This window comes from Hemibagrus wyckioides, linkage group LG22 (assembly GCF_019097595.1).
Source record: "Hemibagrus wyckioides isolate EC202008001 linkage group LG22, SWU_Hwy_1.0, whole genome shotgun sequence".
NCBI classification, from domain to species: Eukaryota; Metazoa; Chordata; class Actinopteri; order Siluriformes; family Bagridae; genus Hemibagrus; species Hemibagrus wyckioides.
This window is the reverse complement of record NC_080731.1, coordinates 14,888,210-14,901,888: the sequence shown is the minus strand read 5'-3', so window position 1 is coordinate 14,901,888 and position 13,679 is coordinate 14,888,210. Positions and strand designations below refer to the sequence as shown.

The 13,679-nt window shown below is 37.3% G+C and overlaps 1 protein-coding gene and 1 pseudogene across 1 annotated transcript; both read left to right on the top strand.

The window, feature by feature from the left end:
* Window positions 1-55: 55 nt before the first annotated feature.
* On the top strand, window positions 56-4,399 carry card9 (caspase recruitment domain family, member 9). Its single transcript, XM_058375089.1, has 12 exons — window positions 56-421; window positions 530-667; window positions 806-1,131; window positions 1,229-1,408; window positions 1,498-1,641; window positions 1,737-1,862; window positions 1,969-2,163; window positions 2,849-2,884; window positions 3,159-3,207; window positions 3,507-3,592; window positions 3,687-3,760; window positions 3,915-4,399. The coding sequence occupies exons 1-12, from the start codon at window positions 220-222 to the stop codon at window positions 4,024-4,026; spliced, it is 1,668 nt and encodes a 555-aa protein (XP_058231072.1). The 5' UTR covers window positions 56-219; the 3' UTR covers window positions 4,027-4,399.
* Window positions 4,400-5,732: 1,333 nt separating this feature from the next.
* LOC131343757 (coiled-coil domain-containing protein 180-like) overlaps window positions 5,733-13,679 on the top strand; it is a 27,684-nt pseudogene continuing 19,737 nt past the window's right edge.

Genomic DNA, 13,679 nt, shown 5'->3' with positions numbered 1-13,679 from the left:
TCCATTGCATATCACGAGTTAAGCACACTGGCATAACTGAATTGTGTAATAGAAGGAAATGAAAGAAACCTCAAATGACTTTTGAAAAAAGGAAGTAAGATTGGTTTAGCTTGACCAACATTTCCTTTTTGTTGCTGATATATTGTACTGAAGTCAGACCTGAAACAAGTTTCAGTTTAGAAGTGAAGGTAGAAACATTCACAAACTACAACGCAAGCGATGGCTGATGGACCAAGCGCTGTTGAGTTTGAGGATGATGAAGAGTGTTGGATGCGTCTAGAGGACCACAGAATGCTTCTGATCAAGACTATTGAGCCTTCACGTATAATACCATACCTGAGACAGTGCAGGGTGCTTAACAGTGAGGATGAAGAACAGATTTATAATGATCCAAGTCTTGTCATTAGACGGCGAAAAGTAGGTAGGTAACCTTCACACCACCACACACTGACCTCGTTCTTGTCTGTTAGTATTATTATTATTATTATAATTTTTTTTAAGAGACATAAAAAATAAATGTGTTTTCTAGGTGTACTGCTAGATATATTACAAAGGACAGGTTATAAAGGCTATGTGGCATTCCTTGAAAGTCTGGAACTGGACTATCCTCAGCTGTATCAGAAAATAACAGGCGAGGAGCCTTCCAGGGTCTTCTCAATCCTTGTGGGTATGTTTGTTGTTAGCTTACATGGCATATTGGTAGATAACACTGTTTGCTGATTTTTCAGTGAGAAATGCCTATAATAATAAAACACAATGTTTAATTTGGAAACTAATAGTTTAACATGTGTCTTTCTCAACTAAGATACGGCAGGTGAGTCTGGATTAACTCAGTTTCTTATGAACGAGGTGACTCGGCTTCAGAAAGCGCTTCAAGATGAGCGCAAAGCAAGACTAGCTGCATCTGCACGTGTTGCTGAGCACGCTGACACTGTTCGCCGGCTTCAGACACGAGAATGCGAGCTACGCAAACAGCAAGAGCGCATACAGCGCATGCGTGAAGAACGGGACCAGATGTGGGACAAGGCACGGCACTTGAAGGACGAGAATTACAAATTGATGAGTGACATGAACCGACTAAGTGAGGAGAAGAACTGTGCTCTCATGTGTAATCGAGACCTACAGCTGGAGGTTAGGTCGCTTAAGAACATATGACCCAGTATGTGGGTGATGCATCTGTATGTATTGTGTTTTTAATGAAGCAGTGAGTTTTTTTGTTCTCAATCAGATTGAGAGGCTGAAGCACAGCTTAATGAATGCCGAGAGCGATTCAAAGATTCAACGCAAACGTACTATTACCCTGAAAAATGCTATGGAGCAGAGGCCTAGCCAAGAAATGGTGTTGGAGCTTCAGAAAGAGAATGATCTTCTCCGTGCTCAAGTGCAGGAGATTCAGAGCTCTTCTCAGGTAAAATAGATTTTTTTTAAAAAAGAAGTTAAAACATAGATCCAAGTTCAACTGCAAACTGAATTCCTTGGCCAATTATGTTCTATAAGGTCCAAATTCCAACAAATGATGAGAAGCCAAGCATTGAGTCAGAGGAAGATTTCAAGAAGCAAAGCAGAGCACATCAAGAGCTGGTCAATGAGCTTTATAAATTACGTAGGGAGCTACATGATGCTGAGGAGCTCAAAGATAAGGTTTGTTGGAAATTTATAATGAGCGTAGCTCTCTATATTAATATATTGTCAACAGCAAACAGTTTTCATGCTTATTTAAAATTGTATGTCTGCAGTACCTGGAAAAGAAGGATGAGCTGGAACTGAAGTGTGAGATTTTAAAGAAAGACTCAAAAATGTACTGCAATCGCATGGAGGATATTTTAAAGCAGCTGGATGAAGTCATTAAAGAAAGAGACAAGGTGATAAAATAACTCTGCTCTGTGTTTTTTATCACACTGCTATCACATGACCTACCTATAATATATAAAAAGTAAATATATATCATGTTTCTGATTTGGCATGAAGGCAATTTCGTCACGAGAAGAGTACCATCAGGAGAACTGTAAAAATCTTCAGGACAAAGACTGTTACCGCAAGCAGCTCCGAGAGTTGGGGGAGCGTTATGATGAGCTCCAGGTGCAGCTGTTCCGCACTCAAGGAGAAATTCTCGCTCTTCAAGCGAAACTCCGGAGACAAAAACACTTCCACAAAACACTAGGAGTAAGCGGACATGTTATATGCAGAACTCAAACACTCTCTTTTGCCACATGACATAATGTATTTTGTTCAGAAGTGGGAAGTAGGCTGAATTTAAAAGTGTCTATAGGTGAAAAATAACTCTTATTTAACTTTTATTTACTAAAGAAATTGCATAAAGAAAAACCTCTACTTTCTTCTTACTAATTTGCTACACATGCTAACTTTCAAAAGTCATAATGTGACTTTTTCCCTTTCTCTTTTCATCAGTCAATTTCAAGGAATTTGGATAGATCTTATAGTTCAGATTTTCAAACAAATCAGAACTATAAGAAATACAAATGTGACCTTAAGAATGAAACCTAATCTGCCAAAATAAGTTATTTAAATAAAACTATTAGGTAAATAACAATAAAGCTGTTATTTCACTAATAGTTTGTTTTTTGGTGAAAAGGGAACTAATTTAACATCAGTAAGTATATTTATTGTGCAAGCTGAAGCAGACATTTAATTCTTTTGGGTATTTTTCATGTACATGTGGTTTCATACTATTAGTAAATGTCTACTTGGGTGCACAGCTATCTTTATGACTTAGTTTATGACAAAGTTTTTATTATTTACTCAGTGTGATCAGGCATTTTTTGTAGTCACTCAGTACTTATATAGATTAATATTAAGAAATCATCAAATTTTTTGTCCTTTCTCCCAGTCTATAGAAGGAAACACTTTTTGGGGCACAGCTGAGGTTAGTATGACTTTCTTTGCTTTGTAACACCACTACGCAGCAGTTCTGAGTGCTCAGTAAGACAGGAAAGAAATGAATCATATCAGAGTTACAGCAGCTTGTTCCTTTTTTTGGCCTTTGTATGTTTCAGCTTATTGTACCATTATTACATATAAACAGTAGTTCAGAGAGCTCAGTAAGCCAAACAGAATATTGTTTCTTCATTTAAAAAGTAAAAAGAGTTGATCACATGTTGGTTACAGCTTTGTTTGAGAAATGGCTTTTTTCTCTTTAGCTAAAAAGTCAAACAAGTGAGGAGGATTTCAAGGAGAGATATGAGAAAGGTACTCTCTTTTTGTTATTCATCTTCTAGTTTCTGCAATAGATTTTATATTCCTTTCCTGTATTTATTGTATGTTTTATTTTTACTTTTATTTTTATTTGCTTTCTCTGAAGCTGGCCTTCATTGGTTCCACTTTTCTTCCATACGTTCTGTTTGTCTACCAATTTAACAAACACTGAAATTCAAAAGCTAACATACATTTGCATTTCAAATTGCAAACGGTAGAACAGTCAGACCAGACTTACCACAAAACCTACTTCCTTCTTGTTGGTTGGCATTTACTTTTCATTTTGACCTAAGGTGTAAGTGATGATTCCCAAAGCCCGACCTCAGGGGAGTACAACGTCTGCATAAGTATTAAAGACCCGTGTACTTCAGATGCCAAGGTAATACGAGACTGAGTGTAAATTAATATGAACTACACTAACTACACTGAAAGGGGATGTTTGTACATCTATTTTAAAATTACATAATTTACAGGAGAGGATGTCGACTGAAGAGGAGCTGTCATCTAGCTATCCCCCCAGGCCAAGATGCAATTTTTACTACAGAAGGTTGGTATATGTATTTTGACATATTTTCTGTGATGTCTCTGTGCATATGTTTTGATGATTTTTAAAAATAATTTGAATAATTTGAATATTGTACTTGGTAAGCACGGTAATATCACCATTTTGAACTATATTTACCAGTTTCTTCTCCTGACAGGAAACGTGCCTTGAGAACAAAAGCCACAGTTAAAGACTGTGCTAAAGAGTGCACACAGTGTGTACTGGACAACTCCAGTGGGACTGATAACACAGACACAGATGGGATTTGATACAAGCCCAACTAATCAGGAAGACTATTATTATGATTTTTCTTTTTTCAATCCAGTGCTAATCTTAGAATTACTGATGACATTAAATCTTAAAATTCAATATAGTGAAATGAAACATGTTATTTTAGAATTTCCTATAAGTACATATTGACCTGAGTGGTAAATTTAAAAGCAATTTTGTTACCCATAGCTTACTGAGTTTAAACATTAGATCTTTGCTAAATAAGTCAGTATGTCTGGCCTAATCTACAGACAAAGGAAGTGTGTGTGTGTGTAAAGACAGAAACAGTCTGTTAGTCTCCTGGTTAGAGATCAGAAATCTCTGTTTAATGATTGTCTGTAAAACCAATAAACAAAACCCCCTTCTCTTGCATTGTTTTCTTGTGTTTTAATTTTTTTTTTATCAGAAACTGAAATTAGTGACATTTCAAAGCCAACAAACATCATTCCACATCCTTCTGTTTTTTTTTTCTATTTTAAAACCCATCTGAATCTAATTTAATTTTTCCTAAGAAAAATAGGAGGCAGAAGCGATTCACAGGGGTCAAGTACCAAGGCCCAGAAAAATATATAGCTACTACACTTAATAGACTCACCATGCCAAACTGTTTAACAAAGATAGGAGGTGATAGATACAAGTGCTGACTTTTGTTTTATTAATTGCAAAGAAAACAGCAAAACATACTGGCTAAGGCTGTGGAAGGCAAAGCAACAAACAACACAAGGATGACAATGAGGTCCACAGAAAGCAGAAATTAAATAGAGCTGCTGATTAGAGGAAGGACAGAACAGGTGTGAGAGTTGGGCGAACATGTGACGTGAGGATCATGTGACTTGCAGGGTCTGAGGGGTAATGTCACCTTTGCAACGTGTTGACGTGTGAGAACAGAAGCAATTTTCATTTATTACGTAACAGAACCCACAGTAAGAGGAGCTAAAGATTTCTGTTTTGAACTGATTTCACACTGTTAGTACGCGAGCTATTCAATAGACATGGCTGAAACACGTATAGTTTCCTGAGGAAATGTTTACCTGCAGTAGTTTGATGCTCAGGTAAAATATTTCTCTTTTTTACTTTTATAAATGAAGAGAACACAATGACAAATGATAACGTTATAACTAGAAAATAGACAGTGTTGTTGGTTTAGTATCAAAACTGTTGTGTAAGAATTTGGAAAATCTCCTGTAGTTTCTCCAGTTCAGTTTGAACGGATTAAATAAATCTACAGTGGTAAAAAACACTAAAATGCATTAATTTATCATTTCTCTTGCAGTAGCATTATGTTGTAATATTATATTGTTGCTTGTGAAAATAGTTTGTAGACACATGACCAATTACACCTCTGTGCTTGTGAGACATCTAATTCCAGATTTAGTCACCCCTTTGCTGTTATATTAAGCTCCACACTACTAGGAAAGCTTAGGGGAGGGGGGTGTGTGTGTGTGGTAGATCAGTGGTTGAGGCATTGGACTACTGGAAGATTGTGAGTTCAAAGCAAAGCCCTTAATCCTCGATTGCACAGCTGTATGAATGAGATTAATGTAATTATTCAGATTAATGTAATGATTAATAGCTCTTGTCAAATCAAGTATTTGAGGAGCAGGTTTGGGCCCCTTAATTTCAGTTAAAGGAAATCGTAATTTAACAGCATACAAACACAAATTATACAGTTGTTAAAATTGTATGGCAGTAGAAAGAAACACGAATGGGTATGAAGGTATCTACAAACTTTTAGCCATACTTGTCTTTGGTCCCTGTGTACTTTACAACACATATATCATACTTAGGGTTATAAGAGGGTAAGGTTAGTGTGTTAATGTTGGCGTATTATTATAATTAAATATATGTTTTTCTCTGTAGACTCAATTGTCCCTGTCTCTTCATGAGGGTAAGAGGAGGAGGTGTGCTGCAAATGCAGGTTGTCTGAGTGAAGAAAACCCCATTAGTAGGAACACACATACTGGATACCATCAGCATCCTCTAAGGAGTCAAACTGGGGCTGAGCAGTGCTCTGAGGACATCATGAGGTACAGTGGTAACTGCTAAAAAAAAGTAGAATAACAATGATCATAGATTGATCTCTTGTTCATAATAGATGATAGATTGTTTTACTGTGAACCTTCAAGGCATTATATTATATTTTATATATATATATAAAATTATATTATATTATAATTGTAGAAGATCCTCTGGACAAACCAGGGACTCTGGACCCCTGCTGCCCTACTGTGCAACACTAGCTAATATTGTTACAGAATAAATGAACATGCCCTCTTATATATGTATATTCCCTATATTCTGACTTGTAATATGCTCCTTTGCTGAAACCAGCTGTTTTCAGGAACGGAGCCTGTATTTAGCACAGACCAGGATGATCGTGAAGCAGTCAGAGGACTGCCTGACAGAGTTGGTTAGTAGTGTTTATAAATAATCTTAAAAACGGCTCACATTCGCATTCATTTAGATGGTGATAACAGTCAAAAATCTTTTGCAGTTTCTGCAAAGACCGGCTCAGACATACTCGAAAGACTCAGGAAGAAAAGACAAAGGAAACACACAGAAGCTCTCACTCAGCTTCAGAGGGATCTTGCTGAGCTCAGTGCAGTATGTCACCTTCAGTACTGTAGAGAAAATGAATAGTCATATAATAGATCTATTACTAATATTGTGACTCTAATTTACATTTTAACTGACTCTATTTTCTTCAGGGCTACGAGTCATTGTTGAGAGACACTGGAGAAGATTTCCTTCTCAAACTGTCAGAATGTGATGAGGAAGTGGAGAGACTGATGCAGAAAACAGAACATGATGGTGATTTAATAGCCTTCAGCTATCTGGTGATCTCATTGTGTGGATTGTCATATATCTTTCAATTCAGTTCTATTTCATTTATTTGTATGATAATGTTTAATAATTAACAGTTGTGTATCTTCTACACAATAATTTGTTTGTAATAATTGATAAACATGATTCTCACTCAGGATCTACATGAGATTTGGACCTCTGTGAGCCATGAATCTGCTATGAGGAGAAACTGTATCCAGGAGTTGGATGAGCTGATCGTCAAATATGAGACTGAACGAGCAGCAGTGGTAGAAAATCAAGATGGAGTTCTTATTATCATCATATATAATAAGACTTCAGTATCTACAGTATATACTATATAAATTGTCTATGTTTTACAGATTTCTGCACTCCTAAGGAAATACACAATGAAGCTTGAAAAAATCTGTTATATAATGCCCAGTGATGTCCACCGACTAATTAATAATGAAGCTATGCATGTCTTTTTTTCATTGCCTTTGTTTGCTTGATGTTGGTAGAAAAAAGAAGCTCAGCTGGATATGATGTTGGACAAACTCAGGCAGGAAAGCACAGAGAAGGCCCTCAAGGCTACAATGGAGGAGATCCTTAACATTTTAGAGCAAATTAAGGAAGGGTAAGCAAAAATCTATCAGTTTATATCTGTGGTATAATCAACATAACTTAAATCAAATGTTTCTACTTTTACAGGATTGTCAATTTCAATAAGGAAGGAGTTGTTAGAGTGGAGAGTTATCCTGAAATGGTCCTTAAAGAAATACACACATACAGCATAGCAGTCAGTCAGTACTTCAAGGTCAATGAAATATACAGTCAGGTACAGTTCAGGTCATCAATTAGTTACAATTTAAGTATTAATTAGGGCTTTGACTAATTCTATGTCTGTATACTTTAGGACCCCGAGGAGCTTCAGATACTCTGTCCTACACTTATCCTTAGTGAGTTAGAGGTTCTAGGTTTAGGGTAAGGGTTAGGGGGTTTTCAACTGCTAAGAACAGATATCTTGCATAGATTCGTCATAACCCCCTTTGCCCCAGCACTTTCCAGAATGTTACTCCTGTTACTCCTGATTTAGCCTATGCTGTGGTACATCTTTGTGCACACTTTTCTCAATTTGTAGCCTACTCTATTCCACTGCTTGTTACCTTATTAAAATATACTGTTTCTTTTATGTTTTTTAGGAGAATATTGATTGTTTCTCACAGGAGAACAGAGACTCTCAAAACAATAACACTTTTACTACACTAAAGGGAAATATCTACAGCTGCCCCGAAATACACTGTGATGATGCTGAAGAGCTTTTGAATGTTATGGAAGTGGAAGAGGCTTTGTATCCAAAAAGTCTCATAATTGAATTGCAAAGAAAGTAAGAATAAGATTTTGCAAAATAACAAAGTAATAATTCCTGGCATATGTTATTTCAGTATCTAAGTCTGATTTGTGTCCCAATGTCAGTGTGAGAGAGAAATTCTTTAATCATCTTGAGGAGAGGAATCAGGAGGTTCTGAGACACACAGTGGCCATCGTGGAAGCTATGAAAGAGAAGCTGAAGTCTGAACTAGATCTTCACATCCATCTGCATCAGCCTCGAGCCAAGAGGATTAAAATGGACGTTTATAATGTCCGAGCAGGTGTGTGAATGACAGCAGAATGTCATTCTGCCATGTGAACATTTGGTTTGTGCTTTGAAAGTGTTTATTTGAAAGCTTATCTATCTGTTTGTGAACTGTCTATATGGTGTTACCAGCTGAATTGATCTTCAGGCTCTTGATGAATTGCGAACCGACTTCAACAACCTCCAGGTCACCCAGCGTGAAATATATGAAAACATTCATGCAAAAATCAACAGCATGGAGGACACATTATACGCTGCTACCAAGTCTGACATGTAAGTGCTTCTGTGCCAACAACAATATAACATCAATTTAGCTGTGCACTAATACACGATTTTTAAATCTGTTTGCTTATGTGTTTTAACAGGCTGCTGAAACTCAGTGCTTCAATACAAATCAGCTTGGATGAACACTTCAGTGACATCCAGGATTTACAGAGGCAGTTTAGACAAAATATGGAGATCAGACTTGGGGCCCTTAGAGAGGCCAATGCACAATTAATGAAAAATTTCAAGTATGTTAATTATTATTATTATTGTTGTTATATTTTTTTTAACTTTTACTCTTAACACATCAGGAAACAAATGAGTAACTAGTCTCATTTCTTTCAAGGCTGTTTGCTGAAGGTGGTAATTTTACCCCAAAAAAGATAAAGCAATACAGAAAGCATCTAGAGAAGATGGCTGATTGCATTGACTCAACTGAAAAGGCTCTAATGCAGAAAATGGCAGTCACAGAGACTAAATGCCAGGATGAGGTAAAGTACACAATATGTGGCATGCAGTGGCTTACTTAGTGATAATGCTATAAAATAAATAAAAGTCTTCTACATACCAAATGATAAATATAAACAGTAAAACAGTGTTTTTTGTTAATCTGTTCAGGCAAAAAAGGTCATCAGTAAGTTTGAAGAGAAACTCCAGTTTCTGAAAGTGAATGTAATTTTTCATGAGAAAATCCAAAGGATACTGAAAAACACAAAACTCCAGATTAAATCAGAGGTACTTTTACAAACATTTTGTTGATTATTAAGAATTCTCTACCACCAGCATTATTCTAACAAAGTATAAATAATATGTATCTACAGGCCATGAAGAGCAACTCTCAGAAAAAAAATGATCAACACTGTGATGAGTGAACTGAAAGAAAGGCTTGATGCCTACACCCAGTGCAGTGTGGAAAACAGGGTACAGTCTGTGTACAGTGATCACAAGCATGCCTTATGTATGGAAAGTATGTGCAATTCTAATGTGTATGCTTGAATTACATGCATTACAGGTAACATCGGGCGACATTTGTAGTTTAGTATCTTCCCGGATAGAAGAAATCAGAAAGAGAAGTCAGTATCTGGACTGTTATCTGGTATGTTTCCGCACAACTACTTATTAGTTTTATGAAGATGATGAGGATAATAATTATGGCCATCTCTTTCATCATCATTATCACTGTCATTATTTCTTGCCTGCAGGACCATTCTATGGCTGTTCCACTGCCTGGCAGTCCTCTGCAGGGGGCTTTTGCCACGGCTTCACGGTCCCGTAAGCAGGAGAAGGTGGGGAGCCCCTCTGCAGATCCCCTTCTACAGCCCAGCCGCATGGGAGCTGCCTTCATGGATGACAAGGCAGTAGAGGTGATCAGAGGACTGCTATGGTAAAGAAAAAACACCATTGCAAAACAGCTTGACAGTTGTTGATTTTTATTCATATATACGTAATTTAATAAATAATTAGACACTAGTTACTATTTTAAATTCTGCTTTGTAAATTGTAAACTCCAGTACTGTTTTTTCCCCCCAAGTGGTTTCAACATTTCGGAAATGCCCACCCACAAGGAACGCAGTTTATTTCAACTCAAAGTGAAACTGTAAAGAGGAAGAAATGATTCAAGACACATTACATTTTTTTTTGTTCTTTCCAAATTTCAGGATAAGCAAACCTCAAACCTGCCAAGAGGTCAGTGAGGAGCTTAAAGAGACAAACTCAGCAGCAGTAGCAGGTACGCCAATGTTTTCTTCAGTCTTTCTCCTCAAGAGTGAATGGCTTGCTTGCTGTAAGTTTCACAGTGTGTAACATTAACGTTTGCATGTACACCAGTTGTTTAAATCTTTTAAAATCTTTAAAATCTCAGTATTTTAAAAAGGAAGTATGTGCCTATACATGCCATGAAAGGGGCCTTTTACATTGTTGCTGAGTCAGATTATTTCTGATGTTCATGTACATAGGTGTGTAAACACATTCATCTATTGCTCAAATGGTATGTCAAAGTTTTTTTCTTTTTTTTGACCCACCAGCTCCTGTCCTTCCAAGCCCTCCACCAGGGTCGGGTCAAAGGTCAGGGAAGAATAGGAACCTCTCTGGCTTACGGTCTCTGCGCAGGAAGTCAATGAACTCAATGAGGTTAGTTTTCACTTCACTACAGCTCATTTTATATGGGACATTAAAATGTTCTAGGTCAATGCTTTTGGAGCAAGTATCCTTTTTATGTAGTGCTTTGAGATAAGAATTCAATTGATATCTGTTGACATTTTAACATTCTTTTCTTCCAGTGTGATCAAACCCAATCGGTTCGATACGAGATTCCAAGTGTTTGGTCCTAAACCTGATGATCAAAAGGAAATGTAAATAACATTTTTGTTGTAATCTTTTTGTTAATTTTGTTGTACTGCAATATATTATGGCAACATAAGGCTGTGTCTAACTGGGTGAATAATTTGTATTGTTTCAGCATCACTTTTAAGGGTTTCATCAGTAACATTCTGTGGGAAGCAAATGACGTTCTCCTTCAAGTGGCTGAGGTAGACCCATCTCTTTAATTATAGCACAAATAATAAGTACTCTTCTGTGATAATAATTGGAATAGAATAGAATAATTAGATTAAATCGCCTTACTTTTAGGATTTCTACCAGAAAACGGAGCACCGCTTAGTCAGCCGTCCTCAGTATATTCAGGAATCATTTGAGCTGTGTGCTGAGGACCTGAACAAGATATTCCTTGACTTCCAGAGCCAATGTCATAAGTACCACCATCGCTGTGTACAAGGTAAACCTCTTTCTTACATAATGCTCAGAGACTAATTCAGGCATTTGAAATCTCTAGATTTTGCTTTGTAACAGGTCACTGGCCAGCTGCCTTTGTAATTAAACATCAGATTTAAGGTCAGAATGAGAGCGTTTGCTTTTTTCTCAGGAAACAAGTATTACCATAGCCTGATTCTATGTGGAATGGCTATTTGTAGCCAGGAGTTAATGAAAGCACTGGCTCTGATCTCTGGGTGGGAAGAACACCATTCCTCTCTTCTGTAAAAGAGCCAGCGATGGTTATTTTATACCTTCTGTATTCAAAAGCTGCTGCTCTCCCTTACAGCAAATTCAGCAAATACATGATGTTGCTGAGACACTGAGTGAGAAATGGCAAATAAAGCTGGGGGAAACTAACTTAAAATTTACTGACTGTAATTTTTCGAAAAGAACTTCAAGTTTCTCGGGTCTGTTATTTTACTGATTACACTTTTAAATATTTGTCATACAGAATTATACTTATAAATCTTTAAGTATATAACCTATATAGCCTATATACTCATAATTACTTCTCATAAATACTTATTTAGCAAAGGACCAAAAGTGACTATAAAAGAAAGATTATTATTGCTTGAATTCTATGTACAGAGTTCTGTAAGCAGCTGAAAGCCATTGAGGAGATTGTCTGTAAGATACCTGAAGCACTTCTAACAAAACTGAGAGATCAGCATTTGGAGGACCTGAGCCAGAGTTTGTCACTCATCCACCAGCAGTTTAATCAGACTCAACAACAAAGTGAACAAAAGAGGGTGAGTGGAATTACTCCATGTGCTATACCATTATATTCTATAAGGCTTTTCACACTGCTCTTAACCCTGGGTTATCGTCGCTCTAAACACCGCTTTTAACACAGAGTAAAGAAACTTTTCACACATGTAATTTCTAAGTTTGTTCATTGTGAAATGGATCGGTGTTTGCTTGTTGCTGCTGGATGCTTGGCAACAGACAGCTAATCAGAAATTGAGCAGCGAGGTTTCATTACTAACCTTCTGTGGGAAGCAAATGACCTTCGCCTTCAAGTGGCTGAGGTAGACCAATCTCTTTAATTATAGCACAAATAATAAGTTCTGTGCTAAGAACAAACAGATTAAATAACCTTACTTTCAGGATTACTACAAGAAAAATGAGCGCCTCTCGGTCAGCCGTCCTCAGTATATACAGGAATCATTTGATGTGGACCTGATCAAGAGTACCACCGTGAGTTCCACTCTACAGAAGGAGCATGAGAAGAGAAGTTTACTTGGTAGAGGCAGCAGGTTCAGACTGATACAAGAGATCAAATAATCTCGGGTGGCCAATCAAGAGTTGGCGACCAGTGCCTTTGAGGCAAGGATACAGAAGTTGGAAACTAAGTATTCAGAGCTGCCTAAACAAAACAGTCATCTCCGTGCTAACATCCTGGATCTAGAAGCTCGGTCTAGAAGACACAATATTAAGATCATGGGGATACAAGAAGAGGAGTGTAAACCCACTGAATTTGTTTCAAGGCTGATTCCCCAATTGCTTGTAATAGTGTGTATCCATCATTTTCAAGAGAAGGAGCTGATTCTGCGACGTGGGAGATTGCAACCGTTGGAATACAAGGGGAAAAGGGTCCTGATTTTTCCGGACTATACTAGCGAGGTGATGTCTCAGCGGAACGCCTTTCAGGATGTAATGCAAAACCTGCACAAAAAAGGAATCAAGTTTACTTTGCGATACCTGGCTAGGCTGCAAATTCAACTACAGTTTTCGAGGATCTGATGGAGGCAGCACTGTTCGTGGAAAGGTGTGGTGAGAATTCAGGGTACTAGATCTATGCTTGAATTATATTTTCCTGTGCCACTGTAGTGTAAACCTAGCTAGTGTCCGACTCTGATGTGCAGTGTTTTGCAGAGGTCCTTTCGTAGAGTATTAACTGAGGGAAGAAATGTGACATTGGTCTTTTGGAATGTTAAGGGGCTAGGAAATGCTATAAAGAGAGAAAAGGTATTTAGACATCTTAAATCCTTATCAGCGGATGTGATTTTACTACAGGAGACTCATATTAAAGCAGCTGAGCAACATACACTATATTGCCAAAAGTATTCACTCACCTGCCTTGACTCGCATATGAACTTAAGTGACATCCCATTCCTAATCCATAGGGTTCAATATGAC

What these genes read in the sequence shown, in the direction of transcription:
- card9 (XM_058375089.1), top strand. Translation starts at nt 220, where the DNA reads ATGGCTGATGGACCAAGCGCTGTTGAGTTTGAGGATGATGAAGAGTGT. An exon ending in CATTAGACGGCGAAAAGTAG is followed by an intron (nt 422 to 529) that starts GTAGGTAACCTT and finishes TGTGTTTTCTAG; the next exon opens with GTGTACTGCTAGATATATTA. An exon ending in TCATTAAAGAAAGAGACAAG is followed by an intron (nt 1,863 to 1,968) that starts GTGATAAAATAA and finishes TTTGGCATGAAG; the next exon opens with GCAATTTCGTCACGAGAAGA.